The sequence below is a fragment of the Dromiciops gliroides genome, chromosome 6 (genome assembly GCF_019393635.1).
Source record: "Dromiciops gliroides isolate mDroGli1 chromosome 6, mDroGli1.pri, whole genome shotgun sequence".
Classification (NCBI taxonomy): domain Eukaryota; kingdom Metazoa; phylum Chordata; class Mammalia; order Microbiotheria; family Microbiotheriidae; genus Dromiciops; species Dromiciops gliroides.
This window is the reverse complement of record NC_057866.1, coordinates 35,364,080-35,388,942: the sequence shown is the minus strand read 5'-3', so window position 1 is coordinate 35,388,942 and position 24,863 is coordinate 35,364,080. Positions and strand designations below refer to the sequence as shown.

General features: G+C 40.8%; 1 protein-coding gene across 3 annotated transcripts in view; it reads right to left on the bottom strand.

Moving 5' to 3' along the window:
- Positions 1-1,276: 1,276 nt before the first annotated feature.
- PAMR1 (peptidase domain containing associated with muscle regeneration 1) overlaps positions 1,277-24,863 on the bottom strand; it is a 115,881-nt gene continuing 92,294 nt past the window's right edge. For 2 of the 3 annotated variants that reach the window (XM_043972845.1, XM_043972844.1), the window contains exons 7-12: positions 21,272-21,442; positions 17,808-18,020; positions 11,988-12,054; positions 8,632-8,864; positions 7,239-7,531; positions 1,277-5,373 (exon numbers count right to left, since the gene is read on the bottom strand). In XM_043972845.1, the coding sequence (XP_043828780.1) occupies positions 4,837-5,373; positions 7,239-7,531; positions 8,632-8,864; positions 11,988-12,054; positions 17,808-18,020; positions 21,272-21,442 (1,514 nt within the window). In that variant the 3' untranslated portion in view covers positions 1,277-4,836. The remainder of the gene's footprint in view (positions 5,374-7,238; positions 7,532-8,631; positions 8,865-11,987; positions 12,055-17,807; positions 18,021-21,271; positions 21,443-24,863) is intronic. The other variant, XM_043972846.1, reaches the window with a different exon arrangement.

Sequence of the window (24,863 nt, the reverse complement as noted above, 5' to 3'; positions counted from 1 at the left end):
TAAGAAAGAGGAAGACTTAGGAAGAAAAGGAGAAGAGAAGGGAGAAGGCAGAGGAGGAAGAGGGAAGAGGTAAAGAAAGAAAAAAGAAAGGAAGAAAAAGAGGAAGAAAAGAAGAAATAAAGGAAGGAAGGAGGGAAGGAAAGAAGGAAGGAAGGAAGAAAGGAAGGAGGGAAGGAAGGAAGGAAAGAAGAAAAGCTTTATGTGGTTCATCTTTGCAACAAGGTGAGTGGCAAAACAAACAAAAAAAACGATGTTTGCTTTTGCTTTGTCTTTAATTTTACAACCTGGGCTCCTCAGAAATGTAAAAGCCTGCTTCTTGAGGCATTCAGTGGGATCAGAGAACCATAAGAATATTTGCATGACCTGGGAAGCACATTGGCTCCAGAGTCAAAAGATCTTGGTTCAAATCCTACTTCTGAACATTCTAATTGTGTGACCAGGCAAAATCCTCTCTGGGCTTCAGTCTCCATATCTATAAAATGGACTAGAATTCTTCCTTGCTTCCTTCCAGCACTAGATCTATGATCCCATTAGGATCTTATTGTGCAGAGTAAAGTAAGCAGGATCATGAACAATAAGGTACATGAAAAGGGCACTCAAAGGAAACCAAACTCTGGATTACCAGGATGATCAATTTTGGTCCCAGAGAACAGAACCTAAAATTCACCTTCCTTCTTTCAATACCGAGGTGGACTATGGGTGCAAAATACTACATACACCATTTGAGGCAGTTGTGTCAACTGTTTTTTGCTTAACGGATTTTGTTGCAAAGGAGGACTCCTAGCAGAGGGGCACAAGGGAGATATATGAGAACAGTTGTTTTGTTATTTTAAAGGAAAAAATAAATGATAAAGATTAAAAGAAGAAAATGATATGGTATAGTGGATAGAGTGCTGAACCTGGAAGGTCAGGAAGACCTGGATTCCAATCAAGCCTCTGACACAAACTGACTGCATGACACTGGGCAAGTTAGCTCAAGTTAGTAGCAAATGGGGAGTCTACCCCAGGTTCTCTGAAGCCAAATCAAATACTCTTTCTACTAGACTACTCTGCCTCCAAGAAAAGGGTAGATAACTGGGGGGCAGCTAGGTGGTGCAGTGGATAAAGCACCGACCCTAGATTCAGGAGGACCTGAGTTCAAATCTGGCCTCAGACACTTGACACTTACTAGCTGTGTGACCCTGGGCAAGTCACTTAACTCTCATTGCCCTGCCAAAAGAAAAGAAAAGGGTAGATAACCACTTAGGTGGGGGAGGGGGGATAGTGGAGGGTATAATTCTGGTTCAGGAATGAGTTGGACCTTGGGCTCCAAGGTCCCTTCTACTTCTGTTTCTTTGATTCTTGAATCTTTGACTGAAGAGTGGTATTAGATCCAGAGTTAAGAAGATGCCTAATGTCATGACAGCCAAGACAAAGTTTAAGATTCTACAAATAATAGTAGTGATCATAACAATATATTTGTATAACAATATTTCACTTTCATACAGTGCTTTAAGGTTACAAATCTCTCTTCACAACAGTGCTGAGAAGAAGTGGTGCTATTATCCTCATTTTAAAGATGAGAAAACAGGCTCAGAAACGTTAGTTAACATGACTCGTCATTTGGAGGTGGGATGTGAGTCTATATCTTCCAACTCCACCCAAAGCACTCCATTGGGATCCAAGACCATTACCATAGTCTTCTCACTGACTTCCCTGCCTCTAGTTCCTCTCTGAACCCTCTTGCATATTGTTCTTGATTAACCTCTAAAAGTACCACTTGCATCTTGCTATTCCCTTGCTAAAAAAGTTGGGGCAGTGAAAAATGTACTGGGCTTGGAGTCCAAGGATTTCCGTTTAAGATGGTGACAATTACTTATTGTGTAACCTTGAGCCAGTGACTTAACCTGGGAATTCAGATCTATCCTGGGTCATCCAATTTGTTCCTAACCCAGAGTTTAGTCTGCTCCATTTATATGGTATGGGATGGAAAAATGTTTATTAAATCTTTATCATGGTGCCATACATTAAGGCTATGCATAGAAAAGTCAGATGGTTCCTGATCTCAAAAAGCTCACACAAACTGGAGGAGACAAGACACAAAGGAGAGTTTGGCTATGGTGCAAATGGCAAATCCCAGGGTTTCTTAGGGGGCAATGTACGGAAGGGGAGGACCTGGTGGAATCTGTGTGAGTAAATGTTGAAGCAGAGGGATGAGAGGAGCTGCTATCTGGTGAACTGTTGTGAGAAAAGCACTTGGCAAACCTTGAAGAGCTTTGTGAATGTTGAATCGTATAGTGAACTATGGTGAATTCTGAGTAATTGAGGTTCAAGGTGGGACGTTTGGAAAATGGAGTCGTCTCATCTGAGGATAATCAAGGGACCATAAATTTAGATCAGGAAGGGACCTCCCAGGTCATTTAATCCAACCCCTTCATTTTTTAGTTAAAGAAATTGAGGCCCCAGGAAGTTGTGATGACTTGGATGTGAATGAATATCATAATATTCGAACCCAGGTCCTCTGAGCTCAGAATCAGCACTTTTCCCATTGAACCATTCTTCTACAAAAGTAGTAAAGTCAACATACACTGAAGCTCCAAGGGACTTGTGAGTTCATGCCGGGGCTACCAGCTTAGGCTAATGTGATGAAAAAAGGGACAATGAGACAGGGTTAGATTTGGAATCAGAACGGCTTTCCAGTTCTATTTCCTATATATGTCATCACTATACCTCTTTGGGCCCCACATTCTTTATCTGTAAGATAAAAAGCTCGGACCAGAAGACCTCTAAGGTTCCTTCCGGCTCTAAATCGATCATCCTACAAACATCTTTGGCCCTCAGTTTCCTCATCTGTAAAATAAGGGGGTTGGACTCACTGACTTTTAGGTCTCTGCTAGCTCTAAATCACTGATCCTAAATAGTATTGAATTGACCTGAAGCAAAGAATAGTTTTTTGAGGTTGCCATAAAGTATGATACACTAATTAGCACTGGTATATTCCAAAGAGGGGAACCAGAATGTTGAATCAATACTTGAGATATATCGGATTGGTGGGTTCAAAGGCTAACCCTCATTTTATTAAGGTGTTTACAGCAGCTCAGGAAGGAGAAGGAATACGTCATACGGTGCCAATACACATGAAAGCATGCACCAGGACCAGAAATTGTACAAGGGGTTCTCTTTCCCAAATTGCTCTGGGGAACTCGAGGTTTTGGTAAATACCCTAGAAGGAGGCTCAGCCCACATCTGTCTTCCCTTGATGTCCATTGTGAGCTCAGTGCAGGTCATGCTGGACTTCTGGCCTGGGCATGGCAGAACCAAAGCCCAGCATCCAGCCCCTAAGATGGGAAAGTCCACCATGATGATTTCCTGTTGGATTTGTTATTCTTTTCTTTGCCCCTTTATGCAAACTGGTTGCACCCCCTTTGAAGGACTTATAAGAAACCATAATGATGTTGCATATGACAAGAAGATATGACAGAAAGTTAGAATGTAATCTCCTTGAGGGTTGGTGCTAATTTTGCCTTTCTTCGTATTCCCAATACCTACCACAGTGCCTGGCACATAATAGGCACTTAATAAAAGCTTGTTGATTGGTGGGCAAAGAGATCCAATATCCTTTTTTTTTTTAGTGAGGCAATTGGGGTTAAGTGACTTGACCAGGGTCACACAGCTAATAAGTGTCAAGTGACTGAGGCTGGATTTGAACTCAGGTCCTCCTGAATCCAGGGCTGGTGCTCTACCCATCGAAACACCGGCTTCCCTAATATCAAATATCCTTTGAAATAATGAAGCTCATATAAACACAAGTTGTCCATGAGATTTCAATATGGGATACCTGAATAGAGCTGTAGTCTTATCAACATGGCCACTACCTCCAAGGATCCAGATGACAACCCACCCAACACCCACTCAGGCTATGTTACTCTTTTCCTGTCTTGTCTATGCCCCACACTCTTGTCTTGTCTCATCCATCAGTCCACCTTGGAGGATCTTTCTAGTGTATTGAAGGCCTTCCCTTATGTCTTTCAAAATTCCATGAGCACCAATATGGTCCTCAGGCAGTCCGACTCATCCCCCATTCTCATAGCTGCTCCCTCTCTTTCCCTGATCCTATATTTCTTGGATAACATTCCTGCCAACTTTTTCCATTTTTCCAAAATTTCCCATTTTCCCACTTTTTCCATTTGCCTTTGAATCACCCATAATTTCAATACTTCAGAGACTTCAGTCTTCCATGATTCACAGTCCTAGTATTTAAAAAGTGTGCTTGTTAGTCAAAGAGAAGGCTGTCATCAAAAGTGCTGTACCATTTCCCAGATGCAACCCAGCTTGCTCATTCCTTCCTTTCCATCGTGAGTTTAACCCATAGTCTAAACACGAGGCTCATCTAAAACATAGGACCTGAAAGACCAGCTCAATGGGCTGCCCATCTAACTATAGGTTGTAGCCCAGGGCAGACATACCAAGAGGGCTTTCCAAATATTCAGTTCAATCCATTCATAATAAAGGAAGTTTGTAGGTGTCGCTGCCTCTGCTAAACCTCGGCTGGAGCTTGTTGTTAGTGCTAGGATGCCAGGCACAGCCGGGTTTATGAGTAAAGGAGAGAAACTCTTCAAAACAACACCCTCTCCCCGGATACTCTCTCTCTCTCTCTCTCTCTCTCTCTCTCTCTCTCTCTCTCTCTCTCTCTCTCTCTCTCTCTCTCTCTCTCTCTCTCTGTCTCTCTGCCTCTCTGTCTCTCTGTCTCTCTCTTTTTCTCTCTCTCTGTCTCTCTGATGCTCTCTCACACACAAACACATGCATGCACACACTTTTTAATATACACAGTATAAGCTATTTTTACAGGAACGGACCTTATTTCATATTTTTCTCAATCCAGTCTTTGAAGGGCAGCACCTTAGTATAGGCAGTGAAGAGGTTGAGACTGCAGGTCTTGTCATAACCCCAGCTCACCAGCCCTATCAGGTGCCAGCTAGGTTCAGGGGAAGCTTTCCCTGGCAGAGACACAGCTGCAATGCCGCCTGTCTCAGCAGGGCAGATATTGGAGGGAGCCGCAGGGTCCTGCTGGGCACAGAACATGTTGTCTGTGATGCTGACTTGGATTCCATGGTCCTCATACTGTTGCTCACACAGTAGAGAGTCTACCACCTTCACGACCCCTGAGCGGAGGGAGTCATTCTTAAAACCAGGGGCCCTCACATCGGCCAGAATTTTCCAGCCTGTGATTGTGATCTGGGTGTCTTCATTAGAGGGGCTGAAGTCCCGGAGTGCCGCCAGGCAGATGGGCTGTACCCTGCTACTAATGCGAGCTTTGTCCAGGAGTTTTACAACGGCAATGTCAGAGTCAAGCAGGATAGGGTCATAGTTGGGATGCACGATGATGGCAGAGATCTAAGAGAGGGAAAAATAATACACAGATTTCATATACCCTATCTCAGATTTCTACCTCAGACTCAGGTTGTATGACCCATGACAACTCCCTTAACCCCTCTGAGCCTTGATTTCTTCATCTATAAAGTGGGGTTAATACTGGGTTGAGGGGAGGATCCTATGAGATAAGGAATGTGAAGTGCTTTCTAAGCCTCTAAATGTGATATGGATTCCTCTTATTAATAATGAAAGTTTACTTTATGAATCTATATTATTGTTAATTTCATACTAATATGTTGGGTAGTGGATAGAAAGCTGCCCTTGAAGCCAAGTACTCATGTTCAAATCCTACCTCTGACACCTACTGGCTGAGTGCCCCCTTTCCCATCCTCTCTACTCCCTCTCCCCCAACCCCCAAGTACCAATCAAGTCCTTTCAACTCTTCAATGCTCTGGGAAGTTCTCTAACACTGTAAGTTGTAGGGATGCCATCAACTTCTATCGGTAGATTGGTGGAAGATATTTCTTCACCCAGTAGTTCCCTGTGCTAATGAAGTCAGAGGTTCACACCCTCTCTCTATGCCCACCCCCACCTGCAACAATGAAATCACTGATCTGAACAAAAGAAACATACTCAAAGGGTCCTAAATTAAGGGCTACCCATAGGCAGTCATTCCAGAGGGTTCCTCCAGGAAACCTTCCCTTGCAATGATCATTCCATCTTCTATCATTGCATAACCTACAGGTATGTACCACTCATTTAGCACCTAGTGAGGTGCTGTCTCTTCAGATACACTAGAAATCCTTTCAGGGAAAATATTTCTTTAGTTCACTTCTGCCAAGGACAATGAATTGTCCATATGTAACTAGGAAGAAACAACTGGAGCTTCTTCCCAGGGCATTGAAATTTAAAGGGTTCTGAAGAACCTGGTTATTAGTTAAAATAGGAAGCTACTAGCACTGTTTCTACATCCTACAGCCACATCCTAGACCAGCTCCAACCTGGGACTGATCTACTCTATAGGGGTCTCTGTACACAAAGACAGGGTTCTATCCTCCCCCTGACAGAACTTCCCATCCTGGAGTTTCTCCCCAGCTACAGAATTTGCCTCATAAATTGAATTTGATACTGTATCCTTGTATAACTGGTACCAGCCACATTTCAATTTTGTAACCCTAAGTATGAAAACAAATAGCTGAGGCAGCTAGATGGTACTGTGAATAGAATATTTGACTTGGAGTTAGGAAGAACTGAGTTCAAATTCTGCCTTAGATATTTATTAGCTGTGTTGCCCTGGGCAAGCCACTTAAGCTCTCTCAGTCTCAGTTTCCTCTTCAGTAAAATGGGGATAATAATAGAACTTATTTCACAGAGTTCTCTTGAGGATCAAAAGAGAATAAAACACTCTGCAAACCTTAAACTGCTACATAAATGTTAGCTATTATTATTATCTAAGTAGTGAAAAGTATTCCTTTTTGTGGGGAGGGAGAGCTGGACTTATGATTTTACTGGTTTAGGGAATTTCCAATGACAAGAAGATTGGTTTAGGGAATTCCCAGTTTCCCTTTGCTAATCCACATCTGTCACTTCTCGGCAATTTATGGTATTAGCATCCTAGGGCACTGAGAGGAGATATCTTATATGTCTCAGAAGAAAGATTTGAACCTATGTCTTGCCTGACTCTATCCAAAATAGCATCCCATGACCTAATAATAGGGCCTTAATAAATGTTTAATGACAAAGAGGTATGTCTCTAGAGTATTTCTAAAAATGAAAGGGAAGGAGACTGACTCTATAAGCCTTCCTGGTCCCTGCCGACCACATTTCTTTTATATCTCTCTCTGCTGAGCTACACAGACACCCTTCATAGTCCACCCATTCCTCACCCGTAAACTCTGAATGGTCTTCTCGTCTCGGTCATCATCTCGGTAGAACTTGCCCAGGACCACTTTGAGCTCAGCTGTCTTGATCACGATGCTCTTGCCCAGGTCGGTGACGCAATGCGCAGCCACCACGACGGTCCTCTCATTCACCAGGGCTCCACTGCAGATCAGGAACCATGTGTCCTTGTGGAGGCTGCTGTCTTGTAACCCATGGGTCCTCCTGTAGATGGCTGCTTGCCATGGCCAACGGGTCCCGGGTGTTTTTGGAGCTGTCATGTTCTCAATCTTTCCACAGACTAGGGGAGAAGCATCCCAATATGAAAGTCAACCTAGAATGTTCTTTTAGGCTGTCATCAGAAAACCTGGCACCCTACTCACTCTGCCTTTGCTGCTATCCTCCCTCTCTGTCCAGTTGGTCCACTGCTGTCTACCTGGGAAGATGTCTAGGACATTTGAGTTTTGAATATTTCAGAAACTTTGGCAAATATTAGAACTTCTGCCTCTTGGAATTTCTAACTCCCTCCAAGGCTCAACTCAGGGTCCCCTGTCTATAGGAGGCTTTTCCTGATGAATGAATAAATGAGTGAAAAATGATTTAATGATTACTACATACCAAGCACTGTTCTAAGTGGAGGTAATGTAGGACAGAAAGATAAGACAGTTCCCATTCTAAAGGAACTCACATTCTAATGGGATGGACAACACATATAGAGGTTACCAGATGATGATGGGCGGTCATCAAAGTCTAGGAGTTATTAGGGTCCAGTTCCGATGACAATGCCTGAGGGTCTAGAGAGTGTAGTCACAGATTGTTAAACCCATTATCACAGCTTTCCCTGAAATTGAATCTCTATATATTTTTCTCTTGTACTTGTGTCCACCCCTCACCCTCACCCATGGAATATAAGCTCCTTGAAAACAAGGACTGATTTCTTTTTTTGTCTTTCTATCCCCAGTGTTTACCTAATTCAGTGCTCAACATAAGCACTTAAATGCTTGTTGATAAATTGAAAAGGGGGGAAGAGACTTCAGCAAATGAAGATGAGATGATGTGGAAAGGAGAAAAGTTTATTTAAAACATAAATGCTATATGCAAAGGCAAAAAAAAATAAAGGAAGGCAGGATGAAAATAGGTTAAGGAGAATGGTCCTGTTGGAGTGAAATTCAATATATGAGAAGAGGATTAGTATGAAATATCTGGGCAGGAAGCCTTATATGAGAAGCATTATTTTTGGGTAAAGGTAGGGGGCAGGGATTTTCCTATTTTACTTCAAAGGCGAACACTTAGCTCTAAAGCTGGCTCAGGTGGAACTAAGAGACAAATTAAAATCTCCCTCTAACATCCTAGTCTCTCCATGAGAAGGAAAGGTACCAGCCCTTCTGTGAAGCGACTCACTTGGAATACAGGAGGGTGCCCGCCCGCTCCACTTCCCAGTCTTTAAGCAGGTCCTCCGGCTGCTCCCCAGGCGTCGGTAGAAGGGTGAGATGCACTCATACTGGATTTGAGTGTGTAAATGCACATATCCATGGGGCAGCTCCCCAAATGGAAAGGCTGGCTTCTTCGTTGGGTAGCTGTCCAGCTTCTGCTTGCTGAATGTTGAAGAATAGAGCTGGTGTAAAGGTGTCTCCCTAGAAATAAACGGAGAAACAACACAGCAAGGAACAGTCAACACTGCTTCTTCTGCATTGGCTCGCCAAGCAACATTTTAGCCACTAACTTTATCACTTACTCTAGGAAGGATCACAAGCTCTAAAGATTATGGAGCTAGAACTGGGAGAGATATTAAAGGTCATAGAATCTGACACCCTCATTTTACAGATAAGGAAACTGAGACTCAGTTTAGAGCCAGAAGAGACTTTAGAGGTCATATGGTCCAATGCCCTCATTTTACAGATGAGGAAACTGAAGATTAAAAAAGGTTAAGTGACTAGTCCAGGGTCACACAGGCAGTAAGTGCCTGAAATGGAATTTGTTTTGTTTTGCAGGGCAATGAGAGTTAAGTGACTCGTCCAGGGTCACACAGCTAGTAAGTATCAAGTATCTGAGGCTGGATTTGAACTCAGATCCTCCTGAATCCAGGGCCAATGCCTTATCCACTGCACCACCTAGCTGCTCCACCCCCCAAAAATGGAATTTGAATGCAGGTCTTTGTGACTCCAAGTCTAGTGCTCTATTCACTCTACCACAATTCCTCAAGGAGAATGAATGCATACCCACATGTATGTATGTACATATGTAATATATGTGTATATGTATATAGGTCTGTATATATACACACATGTGTATATATGCATGAATATATATGTATAATACGCATGTATGTATGTCCATATGTACACACAGTCCCTGGACTATGAAAGAGAGCTCTTCTCTATACCTCTCTCTCAATTTAATTTCTGAAATGCCCTTATCTGGATGGCCTCCAGTTGCCTGGAATTATAGGAGAAACAAGATAAAAGGCAGTTATTATCACTGCTAACCAGAGATATGATAAACCAAAAATAAAAGTTAATTATGAAATTACACTGGAAGTGGGCGTCAGGGTGATTAATTCCCTCCAGTGGAAACTCAGACACATCCTTTCTCTAAATGTCATAATTGGGCAATATTAGGAACAGACTCAAACTAACTTGTGTTGGTACAGACGCTTGATTAGACAATTAGTCGATGTAATTAGCACATCTCGGAGAATAGAACATCTCTTAAAGCATAAAGGCAGAGAAGAATGCAAGGGTATTGTAGGCAGATTCCAGAGATATATTCAGTGAACCTTGGATTTAAAACATGCCAGAGGAACACTCATGGACTCTTCCTGGGACCAGGCTGCCAGGACCAGAACACACATTCATTTGATAGTTTTGTTAACACTGGTCATGTGAAGAGGCATTGTGGTGTTGTAGTTAAAGTGCTGGACTTGGGGTCCAAAAGACATGGATTAATATCTTGTCTATGATATTTCCTAGCTGTGCCATCATAGGCAAGTCACTTAACTGTTCTGATCCTCAGTTTTTTCATCTGCAAAATGGGAGAACTGGACCACATGAACTCTTAAGGTTCTCTATGCTTAGGAACCATCCTTATTGTTCCCCAGTTTAAAGAGGAGAGAAGTAAGCCCTTAAAGCCAGAGACTTCTTCAAGGTCACAGAGCATAACCTCAAAGCTGGCATAAGAATCATCCCTCTGATCCTCCATGGTAAGAGTGGCACTCAGTTGGCTACCCTGACTCACTTTCAGTTTACCTAAGGGACAGCTTTGCCATGCTTTGACTAATAATATGGTGGCGAAAACCTTTCCAGGTCTATTCAATGAGGGAGCATTGCTCAGGGCATCACTGGAGACAAAGAGCTAAAACCTGGGTGAGTCTGGGAACTATGAATGAGCTGGTCCATTTAGTGGCTGAGGAGCCACAGGATTTGAGAACTAGAAGGGACCTCAGGCATCATCTCATTCAACATCCTCTCAGTTCTCATTGAGCTGACAGTCTAGATCATGGAATTTTAGATCTGGGACTGGAAAAGACCTCAGAAGTTATCTAATCCATTCCCCTTCTTTTACAGACAAGGAAACTGAGGCTCAGGGGAGCTTAAGTGGCCACCCTGGGGCTGTGGATGCAACTTTTAGGCACAAATGAGTGAATTCTTTGCTACCATACTCAGAATACCCTAAATAAATCTAGAAGCAGGGCCTTTGGTTGCCATCTCTACCTGAGGGAGGAGACTATTTTAATTGTGTTTTTGTATCCCCAGTGTCTAGGATAGTGCCTAGCAGGACACAGCAGACACTTACAGGTTTGTTGAGTTCTTCTTGAAACATATGGACACACAGAACCTTGATATCTAATCTTTAGTTTTTGCTTCTATTACAGCAGCTCACTGGTATTTCTGGGTAACCAAGAAGCTACCAAAGTAGAATTCTCATGGAATTATAGATTTGGAATTGGAAGGGATGAGGCCACCTAATTAATTCAACCTCCTTTTATAGATAAAGACACATAGAATCAGAGATGAAGGTCATTGAACTCTTTTTTTTCAGGGCAATGAGGGTTAAGTGACTTGCCCTGGGTCACACAGCTGGTAAGTGTCAAGTGTCTGAGGCTGGATTTGAACTCAGGTCCTCCTGAATCCAGGGCCGGTGCTCTATCCACTGTGCCACCTAGCTGCCCCCAGGTCACTGAACTCTTAAATGGAAGAGCTGGGACTTGAATTCAAAATTCACTATTTTGTTTTTTCCATTATCCTATATTGCCTCTTCTCTACTGGTGAAGACGTTTGCTTTACTTAAGGGGAAAACCATGATCCCGGATAATCACAAAGGTCATGGGATCAGAGTTTTGGAGCTGGAAGGAACATTAAAGATTATCCAGTAAAACTTCCTTGTTTTACAGATGAGAAAATTATGGATAATCTCAGAAAAAAGACATGAGCGTTAAGGGGGACCAAGAAAATCTTCTAGAAGGTTGGATTTGAGCTGGAATTTGAAGGAAGCTTGGGAAAACCAGGAGGCAGAGATGAAGAGGGACAGTATTCGAGACATAAGGGAGAGCCAGTGGACAAAATATGGGGGCCTTGAGTCCCACATTGTTTTGCTCTTTTCCCTGCCACCCCCCCAACCTTTAGATTCTCTGAACTCTTTCCAGGTCAGTCAATTGTGTCCAGCTAACCCAGGGAAAAGGTTCCCAGGTTTAACCACTGCCAGAAATGGGCTCACCCAATAGAAGTTCCTTGCTTTGGGATTTATTCATTCAAGCTCACCTTGACTGGACTTGCATGGGCAGGACTCTCTGTCTCACTAGGTCAGAAACCTTTGGTTCTTTGCAGGCTAAAAAACAAACATAAGTGTGCATAATCCTCAGAGCAGTCATTCAGATTAAGTGGGCTCAAATCCACCCTCTCCCATAACTAAAAGAAGAACTAGAGATAGAAAGAGATCAGTGAGTACACCCTGCAAATTTACAGATAAGTGTATTCTGGACTTGATTTATGAAATAATGTGCTGCTTGTCTTCCCACACAGGAAGCTCTCTGGAGAATATGATCTTGGGTCATAAATCTAGAGCTGCACAGGATGTAAGAGAGGCTATATCAACTAACGCCATTTAACAGATGAGGAAAATGAAATTCCTAGAGGTTAAGTGTCTTGTCCAGGGTCACAGGTACTAAGTGGCAGAGCCAAGATTTGAACCCAAGTCAAATGACTCCAAAGTAAGCATTCTTTACTCTATACCACAGGGTTCATACAAATGTGATACCTTGCCAAGAGCTCACCTGATTAATTTGGCAAAATGTTGTCACAAGTTGTACTATAAGAACATATTGGCTTCTTGATAGAATTTAAACTCCTTGAGGACAGGAAAGGACTATTTCATATTTTTCTTTGTATCACCCACACCTAGCATTGTGCCTGCTACTGAGATTATAGACTCATTGATCATAGTTCAAGAACAGGGCATATTAAACTTTTGGGTAAAGGAATCATAGATACCTATGTCGGTCTGGTGAAGTTTACAGACCTCTTTTTCAGAAATATCATTTGTTGCCCACAGCCATAATTGAAGGAAATACTAAATTTTGGTTAGAGGTTATACATATATTTCCCATTCACGTTCCCAAACCTCCTAAAATCTATCCACGATTCCATGAGGGCCCATGGACCCCAGTTAAGAATCCTTGCTATAAAGCTAGAAGGGACTTGTGAAGGCATTTCATCCAACCCTTTCATTATACAGAAGAGGAAACTGAGGTCTGGAGGGGGGTTGGATTAAGTAATTTACCCAGGATCCCATAATTAGTAACTATTGAGGGCAGAGTCAATCCCCCACCCCATTCCAAAGTAGGTAGTTCATGAATGCTTGCAAATAGAACTGTCAACAAGCATTTTTTTTTTATTTTAGTGAGGCAATTGGGGTTAAGTGACTTGCTCAGGGTCACACAGCTAGTAAGTGTTAAGTGTCTGAGGCCGGATTTGAACTCAGGTACTCCTGACTCCAAGGTTGGTGCTCTATCCACTGCGCCATCTAGCTGCCCCAACAAGCATTTTTAAAGAACCCATTATGTGTCAGGCACCTAAGCACTAGGGATGCAAAGAAAGGGGGGGGGGATGGTTCTTGTTTTCAAGGATCTTACAATCTATTGGACTGATTGTAATCTGCTGGTGATAGAATGATTGCATATCATTGCATTATAAGAAATGATGGGTATAAAGAATACAGAATATCTTGAGGGTACTTGTATGAATGGATACAGAATGCAGCGATCAGAAATAGGATGTTTGTTGTTTCTCCTTCATTTCTCAAAAAGGACCATGACATGGGGTGATATCATGACTCACAGTGAATTGGATTTAAGTGAGGGAGGGCTGTGCAAGGTCACCAACCTCACTCTTCTCCAGAGCCATCTGGGTCAGAAACAGGATGATCTTTTGTACAAAACCCAAAATAATGTAACAGAAAATAATGATGAAAGACTCAGACCTCTCATCAAGGCAGTAACTAGTTATGGTGTCCGAAGGCAGATGGTAAAGTATGCCTCCTGTATCTCAGCAAAGAGATGATAAACTATAAGTAAGATATGAGTATAAAATGAGTTTTACACTGTCAGATGTAGCCAATATGTTGGTTTCTTTTGTTTAGCTAATATTTTTCTTGCAGGGGTGGAGGAGAAGAAAAGGAAAATCAATGGGAAGTTATAGCAATGTAAAAAGGGAATATCAATAAGACATTTAATTTAAAACGTTAGTTCATATATTGGGGTGAACCAATTACTTGAAATACCACTAAACTCAGTTTAGTTTTTTTTAATGGCATTGAAGTAAAAGTGAAATTTCTAAGCAACAACAACAAAATAACCTGACCTTTCAGGCATGGGAAACTTAAAGGTTCTCACAGTGGCTAAGCCCAGAAGGCAGTCGCAACTCAATGGAAGCCTTGGGGTGAGTATGCTTGCTCCTTTCACTGAAACTGAGGCTTCTCAGGATAGCTTAGGGTCAACTTGAAACCCAGTTTGATTCCTTAAGACTTTCTTTCTTCATGTGAGAAAAGAAGTCCCTTTTATCCCACTTTCTAGACAAGCCGCCCAAATTCTTCTAATTAGCCATTTAAAGGACTTTGGTCTCTTTTAATTAGTAGGAGGGGAGCTAATAGAAATCTTGAAGGGCATCCTCTCCCTGTTTAAAGGCACCAAGGTGCTACTTATCTCTGCTGGTAGAGACCAAGGCTACTTGTTCTTGGTTGAAATCAGGAGTGGTTCACTGACTTCACCCAACAAATAATTAAACAAATGAACTAAGGAATGAATGAATGAATAAATAAATAACACTTTCCCTGCTTCCTTTTCCCATGGTTCAAGCTGTTTACAAACACAAAGGAAAGTGGAAAACTGAGGCAATTATCCAGTTGACATAAGCCAAAAGTTTTTTTCTTTCTTCCTTGACATTTAGACAGCAGTATAAAGTTCCCAAAGACTGTTGCATGCATTATTTCATTTGTCTCACCACATTTCTATGAAGTAGTGACTAGACCTATAATTACTTCTACATCAGTCCCCCCCCTCCATTTTAAGATGAGTAAACTGAGGCAAAGAAAGGTTAAGTGACCTGCCGGGGTCATACAGCCAGTTAACAAGGTAAGATGTGAACCTGAATCCAAGTCTAGCATTTTAGTTACTAAGCCATATTGCCACTCAAAACAACTAAGTCATTCATTCATTCATTCATTCATTCATCCATTCACTCATTCATCCAGCAAATATTTACCTAGTATACTGAGTTCTATATTAGGGAGGATTCTAAGAAAAAACATTATGCCATGGTCTCTGCCATCTTGGGGCTTACAGTTTCGTTTTGGTCCAATTTGTGATTATAGAACTCCCAATGAGGAAAATCCTTCTACCAAGATAGCTCTCTTCTCCAACTTCAAGTCTGAGAGACTTACTGTGGTTAACAGAGAGTGGGTGCAGAGAGAGCTAAGTGACATAGTCAGCATGTATCAGAGTCAGAATTTGAACCCGTGTTTCACTTGATCCAAAGTGTAGTCTCTATCAACTACACCAGGCTCCCCCTCTGAATAACTGTAAGGGAATAAATGCTGCCATTTGTATAGCATTTGACATAGACCCTTTTATTTTACCCATAACTCCCCCAACACAACCACCATGAAGTAAGTGCTGTTATTATCCCCATTTTATAGATGAGTAATCTGAACCTTAGAAAAGTTCATTGATACTCATGGTTGCACAACTGTTAGGTATTAGAGGTAGGATTTGTCAGGTGTTTCTAACTCCCAAATTGACATGATTTCCATGATCACAGAATGCTTCATCTATGTAGAATGTAGAAATGAATAAGAGAAATGCAAAGCCTAATGGAAATTCTAAGGGAGGAAAGGTGGAGGGGGAATCAAGGAAAGATTCATGGAAGAGATGGAATTTGAGTTGTGCTTCGGAGAAAGATTGGGAATTGGGTAGACAGAGCTGGGAGGAATAAGCAAAAGCAGAATTTTGGTCAAAGTCCAATCTGTATTTCTTCTTAAAGAAGTACTTTGATCACATTTCTATTCCCCTTTCCTACCAAGTCTCTACAACTGTTCATTTAGTGCTTATAGAATGAGATTTATAAGCTCAATTTAATTTTTAAAATTTTTATCCTTTTTGTAGGGCAATGAGGGTTAAGTGACTTGCCCAGGGTCACACAGCTAGTAAGTGTCAAGTGTCTGAGGCTGGATTTGAACTCAGGTCCTCCTGAATCCAGGGCCAGTGCCTTATCTATTGTGCCACCTAGCTTCCCCAAGCTTTATTTTTTTATCCTAGAAATAAGTGGGAACCCCCAGCAGCCACTCAGTAGGTGAATGACATGGTCAGACATGCATGTTGCAGCTATGTATAGGAAGGGAGAAGCTGAAAGCTGGAAGCTGGTAGAGCAGTTAGGAGACTTTGGCAAAAGTCCAGGTGAAGAGGGGTGGGAAGAAGGTTGGCAGCTTTCTGAGTGGATAGAAGAGAAGAAGGAAATGTTGTGGTAGAAGAATGGACAAGCCTTGGCAAATGATTGGATGGGAGGCATGAGGTAAAGTAACCTACAAGCATGATGCATAGAGACATGATGAAGCTTCCACATTAGCCAGCAACATCCTATACTTCCTTCTGCCTACCTGTGCCCCCAATATCAAAGACTCTCTTTTCTCTGCTTCTTCAGATTCTACAGATCATTTAGCTCATGGGCATTCTAGCCTTCCCAGATTTCCCTCTCCTCTGGATGCCAACAAGACACAATACATAACTGAGCTCTGGAATGTGTTGTACAAATACTGTTTTGTTATTTAAACATATAGTGAGTTCATCTTAATAAAAGCTGACATTTGGGAAGCACTTGAAAGTGGCAAAACCCTTTACATTCATGATTGCTTCTGAATCTCATAGCAACTTTGCAAAGTAGGAACTACAAGATATCCCACCTACATGAGTCCTGCCTCTGACACATTGGCTGTGTGACCATGTGCCACTCACTTAATTACTAAGTGTCCAGGGCAACTTCCTAAGATTATAAATTGAGGAAAAGGCACCAACCTGGATTGGTAGAGTTTCCTTACCTGAGAGTTCCCTATATCAATGGAATCACAACTCCAGTCCCTGTTCCTTGGAATGCCAAAAGAACAATTCAAAATCTGCTTGTCCCAGGCAGCTAGGTGGCCCAGTGGATAAAGCACTGGCCCTGGATTCAGGAGGACTTGAGTTCAAATCCAGCCTCAGACACTTGACACTTACTAGCTGTGTGACCCTGGGCAAGTCACTTAACCCTCATTGGCCCGAAAAAAACCCACACATAAAAATTAAAAAAAAAAAAACCCTGCTTGTCCTGACTCCAAATCGAGCATTTCATTTATTGTATCATGTTGTGCCTCTTCCCTTTTTTTTTTTTTGGTAGGGCAATGAGGGTCAAGTGACTTGCCCAGGGTCACACAGCTAGCAAGTGTCAAGTGTCCGAGGCTGGATTCGAACTCAGGTCCTCCTGAATCCAAGGCCGGTGCTTTATCCCCTGTGCCACCTAACTGCCCCCTCTTCCCTTGGTTTTAAAAATGTTAAAGGAAGGGATAGGCTTCCATCTTTCTCATCTATCTCCTACCTCACCTCTGAGGGGCAGAGTATTTCTACTCTCCACTTCTTTTTTTTTTTTTGATGAACAACCAGAACCTCTGGGATTTTCCATGGACTTCTGCTATTCTCTAAACCTTAACTCTTTTTGGTCACTTGCTTGTCTCTATATCCCCAGGACTTAGTACAGTGTCTGACCCACAGGAAACACTTAATGAATGTTTGTTGAATGACTCAGTAGTTGAAAAGCTGGAGAGCTGGACAAACTCATGCTTCTGTTTGCCCTTAGAAAAGTAGAAAGCATCTCCAGGGATGATTACACACTTAGGAGGTAAGCCTAGTGGTATCAGAAGATGCTCACAAGAACTTTGAAAAGGAAAAAGCATTTAAGAAAACACATACATATCTAGGGATGGAAGAAAGTGACCAGGACCATGCCCACCCCATATGCCCCAATGCTCTTCTTTGAGCTTTAGAAGACTTTGTGAATTACCTTTAATACACATTGGCTGTTTCCCTGACCATTCTCCATCTGGTTGGCAAGTTCTTTGTTCATTTCCACTTAGAACATATGAGTGGTTGCAAAAGAAGGACACAATAGTGCCTATTTTGGCATAGCGCCCATTTATGAGCCCACGGCCTTCTGAGGTCCTCCTGTAGCCATTGACTGGACCTCCTGGGTCAGAACAGTTTTTTTCTTCCAGCACTAATGATGGAAATAAAGGCAAGAGGCAGAGAGAGATAGAAAAAAATTATTAAAATTCTGGAATGTTCATTTTTAGGAACAGATCATGCAATGTTTTATAACAAATTTATGATGTGGTCATTCAAAATTAATCAATAACAATGACCCAAAATCACTGTAGGGAAAAAAAAACTCCTAAAAAGAAAATTTACACAATAAACAATGTTTTCTTGGTGCATCCTTAAAACCAGAATGTCATTAAAAAATAAATCTGGCACCAAAGCTTAATCTCAAAAGCATTTGTTCTTTGCTTACACTGGTGGAATTTTAAGCTTCCTTTGAAAGTTTCAGCATGAGCATGTTAAAATTTAAGTTGGGCACATTCAGAAAAAAAGATGAACATTTCTGAGATTTTACATTCAGCAGGAATAATTTGGATGAAGTGATATTTTGTTTGTTTTGTTTTGAATTTTGGTTTTGTTATCGCCTAAATTTCACTACATGTGGGCCATCGCATTGGGCTAATGAGTTTCATCCCTGTCATCAATCTCACTTTCTAATAGAAGCATGTAGTCAATAGTACACTTCCTGTACTGCTAACTCTAACCAACCAATAACTTTTGTTCACTGAAACTAACAATAATAACATAAACAAAACCCTGTTGTTTTGTTGTGTCCAACTTCATGATCCCATGGACCATATTGTCCAAGGGGGTTTCTTGGCAAAAATACTGGAGTGATTTGCCTTTTCTTTCTCCGATGGATTAAGGCAAACAGAGGTTAAGTGACTTGCCTGGGCTCACAAAGCTAGTAAGTGTCTGAAATCACATTTGAACTTAGGTCCTTCCTGACTCCAGGACCCATGTTCTATCCATTGAGCCACCTAGCTGCCAAGAGATTTTTGTAGTTTCTTTTTATGATGCAGATTTCCATTTCAGTCTAAAATATTTTTTTTTTGCTAACACTAAGAAAATCTTTCTATCCTTTAACTCAAGTTGGATGGGAATTTAAAGTGTAAATGGTATCACAGGAAATCTTGAGAACAATCCCAGATTCTTTCCAGACATCCATTTTCACACTTCTTTGAAAGAGCTAGCATTTTATTTTAAAGATTGGTAATCTAAGGCAGTGAAGTCAACCTTAAATAGGAAGGAGGGCCGCCGATCCATGCATAAGGATTCCCATGGATGACATTTTGACTTAGTTTTAAAATGTAATATTGTCAATGTTTTATTGCATTTTAATTAATTTTGTTAACGACTTCCTTATAACATTTTAATCTTGTTCCTGTAGTATTTTTGATACCAAAGAGCTAACTCACAAAATGGAAGACCTGTCCAAGGTCCTAGACAAAGTCCATTCTAAAATGATACTTTCAATGATAGGGTCATTAGAAATTTGTCCAATCACTGACTTCTTTTAAGTCATCTCTTCTTGGGCACAATCTCACTTATACCTTAAAAGAGGTCCTATTCAATGCAATGTGGCCTTTGTAAAGCCATTTTTAAAATCTCGTTTCATTCCCTTCATGCCCCATAACTCAACAATGTTTACTGGGGATGAAAAACCTCAAATCTTTATGTTTAAATAAGAACAAAAAAAATTTAAAAACAAGATATTTGGTATACTGTCATTTATATTACATGAGCTTTGTTGCTTGCCTATGTTGTAGGGAAAATATTCAGTGAATCTATGAAGCCTATTACCTTGGGTGTACCCATTGGTTGCTCCTTGAACCTTGTTATGGGATGAAGTGGATCCCAATAGGCCTAAATGCCTGGAGCCAGGAGCTATCAATGTGAACAACTAAATCAGGATTTGCACACCCAAGTCACTTTAGGATGTCACCATTGCTCTGACTTCTGGAGGCACACAAGATGATTCTAATAAAACCATAGCCATAAAATGGTGGGGATCGCCAAATCTAATAACAATGCAGAAAAAACAAATAAATGCAGGTCAAAACAACAACTTAGATGCTAACTGACTATAAGAAGCTTCTAAAACTAGCTTCCCCAGAGACTGGCACCTGGTCTGGCACATAGTAGTCACTTAATAATTACATGTGGATTGATTGATTAGAACCTAAGGGAAGCAAAGAAGGACCGGGTTAATTCTCAGACAGGCTATATTCTGGGAGACTTGAAATTCTCCAACACAAAAGTTTCAAGGCCTTCCCTTGCTTTCATAGAACCTAGTAGCTGGATGTCTCTCTCTCCTCAGAAGCGGGTATTTCACGAATATAATCTTTTCCTGTGTATAGATCTCTGAGCAGGAAACCTATTACATGACCTTATATCCACTACATTTTTAGTATTTTGGAAGATTTGTAGCCTATTCTTTATTTGTCTCCTCAAAGTTCCACACACCAGTTCTGGCCTTTATGGATAGGGCACTGGACCAGGAGTCAAAACTTTGGTCCAAACCCTTCCTCTATGGCATAACCAGGTCATTTCACATCTCTGGAACTCAGGCAATGCTCTTAGATTTATCTAAGTTTTAGAAAGGTAGTCCAATTTACTTTGATGAAAAATTTCCCACAGACCCTTCATGCCAAAGGGCAACCTTCATTATATAAATCCTACTTCTGGAGCTTAAAAATGTTATTTAGATTCAAATCTTTCCTCATAATAAGTGTTAACAAACTCTCTCTCTCTCTCTGTGTCTCTCTCTCTCTGTCTGTCTTTCCCTCTTTGTGTCTCTCTGTGTGTCTATTTCTCTTTGTCTCTCTGTGTGTCTGTGTGTGTTTGTGTCCGTGTGTCTCTCTGTCTCTCTTTGTCTCTGCCTCTCTGTATGTTTCTCTCTCTGTCTTTCTGTCTCTCTCTCTGACTGTCTCTGTCTGTCTCTGTGTCTCTGTCTGTGTCTCTGTCTGTCTGTCTGTCTGTCTCTCTCTCTCACACACACACACACACAAGCTCTAAGCTGTTGTCAGGATGAAATGGGAGAGGCTGTCTTGATGTTTGGGACACATAGAATGGAATCTCCTTGAGGACAGTCTTTCACTTTCATCTTTGTATCTCCAGAGTGCAACACAAATTCTGGAATGCAGTGGGTGATTAATAAGTGACAAATGCTTGTTGATTGATTGCTTAATTAATTGATTAGAACCTAGGGAAGTCAAAGGCAATCTGAGCAAATTCTCAGACAGGCTAAAATGATGGGTTCTTGACATTTCCCAATGCAGAGCATTCAAAGACTGGTGATAGAACCTTCATGATTAAAGCACATTGGTCAACCCAGGAGAAAACCCAACAAAAAAACAGTGCCCTTACCACAGGCTGGGTCATGTGTGGTCCAGCTTCCATCAAGCTGACAAAAGGCGACCCGACTGCCTTTTAAACTGTACCCTGGGAGGCACCGGAAATAAACCTGGGCCCCATATCTAAGATCACTTCCTTTCACCATCCCATGGGCAGGAACACCTGGAGTCCTACACGTCACCACTGAGCATTCAGATATTTGAAAAAATCCACTATGTTACAAAAAACATGACTTTTAGAGGATTCCAGACCACATATGTTAAAGCATTCAAAAAGGAAAAAGACAATCATGTAAAATGACCCTAGAAGGAAAACCCAAATTTTATGACAGGCACATGTAATTTTGCTATTGCTGGAGTGGTGGTGGTGGGGGGAGCTGGAAGAGGGTATTTCATTTTACCTGCTGGCATCATTGGAGGGTAAAAATTTCATTGCATTTATATTTCAGAAGGCGGACCCAACTCTGACCCACCAAGGAACACTGTGATTTTTATAGACCTTATCTTATCACCTCTGGATATTAAAGTTTCATTTCACTCATACAGTTTCCACCGAAGCCAATCATAGGCACCTATATTTGTCACCTGGGAGAGTGGTTAATTATTCCAGTCTGCTACACCACCCCCAAAAAACTTCTCCAGGAGCTACAAGGAAGAGTTTAGCTTCAGCAGGACTAAAATTTAAGCAAAGGTCAGTCACATAGTGGACTTTGATTGGAGAGAATTTAACCCACTGGTACCATTTGAAAGGTAAAATATCCCTTTTGAAAGAAGGAAGCATTTCAGCACCTGCAGTTGTGAAGGAAATGGATTAGACTTGGAGTCAGAGAACCTGGGGCTCTGCTGCTCACTGACTTTGGAATATAGCTGAAGTTACTAAGCCTTAACGAATCTCAATTTACTAATCTGTAAAATGGGGGTAATAATAACTGCCTAGGTTACCTCACAGGGTTGTTGCAAGCCTCAAATGAGATGATGTATGAGAAAGTGTTTTGTCAAACTGTAGACATAAGAAAATAATAATATTTTAAAAGATAGCACAGCAACTGTGTTTCCTTAGGGTTTTTAATAAATAAAGCCTGATTAGTCATTCCAAGCAAGGGGATGGGAACTGAAAAGTGTGCATAAGTCAAAGGTATTTTTTTTTTACAGAATTAAGGTAATATTGAATTAATCGATTTTTGATAATTAAAGACAGAAAGCTATATAGTGCTGAAACTATTTATCCCCAGTGCCTAGCATAGTGCCTGATATAGAAATAGGAAGTAGAATGGTGATTTCATTTGTACAGGGAATTTCTGGGTTAGGAAACTTCCTCTACCAATGTAGGTTGGCACCTTCTCTGCAAGCTCTGAGATTTGCCAGGAACACTAAGAGGGTAAGTGACTTGCCCAGGATCATACAACCAAGAAGTAGGATTTGAACTTAGGTCTTCCTGACTCCATGTCTTACTCTCTATCCACTATGTCACATTATTTATTTTTTTTCTGGGGCAATGAGGGTTAAGTAACTTGCTCAGAGTCACACAGGTAGGAAGTGTCAAGTGTCTGAGGTCAGATTTGAACTCAGGTTCTCCTGCATCCAGAGCCAGTGCTTTATCCACTACTCCACCTAGCTCCCCCATCACATTATTCCTTGCCTGGTACATCGTAGACTATGAACCAGACATTTATTAAACACCTACTATGTATAGACACTGTGTATAATGATGAAAGCAAAACAATTCCTGCCCTCAAGGAGCTTACATACTAACTAGAAAGAAAACATGTACTACATATATATATATTCATATATATCTATTGTGTATGTACATATGTATAAAAATAAATCAGATACAAGGTAACATTGGGGAAGAGAGCATAGGCACTTAAAACAGAAGAGAACCAAGAAAGGCTTCATGCAGAAAGCTTATTAATACATGTTTGTTGATTAAGAATATCTAGGCATAACCAAAACCAAGTCAAGTGTCTTAGGCAGCAGTAATGCCTAAGGGAACATTTCTATAGTTGATGCTTCAAAATATAGGTCCATTGAAGGCAAGAATTTTTTGGTAAAGATAACTACAACAGCCTAAATATATCTGCAAAACCAGATGCCATGGAGAGTGGCCGATAAAAGAAAAATAATAATTTCAGTAGAGCGAGGTTCAGTAATTTGTAGGAGATAAGGTCTAAGAAGGAAGCCAGCTATAAAAAAAAACATGGCCTCAGATGTCTATATTCAAATGAAGAGAGCATGAATAATAAATAATGTGCCCTACTACAAGAAGGCAGATACGACCACACTGAGATTTGGTGGAATGGGACTCCCAACTGGGACATGGCTATGAAGAAGAAAAACATATATAAAAATAGCCCATGAAATAAAATGGGATGGGAGAATAGCAGTGTATATTAAGAAGATACACTTGTCACTCACACATGCCCAATAAGCATTTATTAAGCACATATTATGTTCCAGGAACTGTGTTAAAAACTGGGGATACAAAGAAAGACAAACCTATGGCCCAGATGGAGAAGCATTATCATCTAGATCTCTCTTCCATTGTAAAGACAAACTCTTAGGACAAAATAAAACCCACTCCTGTTGCCTCCACTTTTTTACTTCCAACTCCTTTTAAACCACTTGCAATCTCTTCTGACATTAATAATCAAGTGACATGTCTCTCCCCAAGCACACCAAGATAATCTTGATTGCCATATCTAATGGCTTAAAATCATTTCCAAAGGTCTATTTCCCAAGCTAACTAGAAGAAAAGGAAAAGAACCTATATGTTCTAAAATATTTCTAAAATATTGTGGTGGCAATGAACTGGAAATTGTGGGGATGCCCATCAATTGGGAGATGGCTGAACAAGTTGTGTTAATTATTATGAATATTACTGTGCTACAGGCAAAGATCAGCTCATTGATTTTAGAAAAACATGGATAGACTTGCGCAAAATAATGAAGAACAAAATAAGCAGAACCAGAAAAATATATGCAGTAACAGCAATATTGTTTTAAGATCAACTTTGAGTGACTAAGTCATTTTGACTATTATAAATATCTAAATTAACTACAAAGAACTACAAAGAAGGAAGACACTATCTGCATCTAGAGAAAAAACTTATAAATAGAAGTGTGTATAGAATGATTTTATACACACATATTTGTGTGTCATGGTAGCCATCTCTAGGGCAGGGAAGGGGAAGGGAAGAAAAAAAGGGAAAAAAAGAAAAAAAGAAATTTATTTCATAACTTTATTATATATTTAAGAGGAACAGCAAGTTGTACATAGTAGATTTGTAGTTTCATGTGTAATCATCTTTCCCCCTACTACATTGTAGAAATACTTGGTTTATTTCATAAATTAAAAATAAGTAAAATATTTTAAAACTCATCCTTCTTGACTAATTTGTAAAACTTAACACATTTAATCACCCCTTCCTTGTAGATAGTCTCTCCTCCATGGCCTTTCATGACACAGTTATTTTCTGACCATTCCTCAGTTTCTTTTGTTAGATGTCATCCATAATCTATCCCTTCTCCATGGGTGTACAACTGGTTTTCTGGACTCATCTCTGTTCTACTCACTCTCAGTGATCTCATTGCTTTCCATGAGCT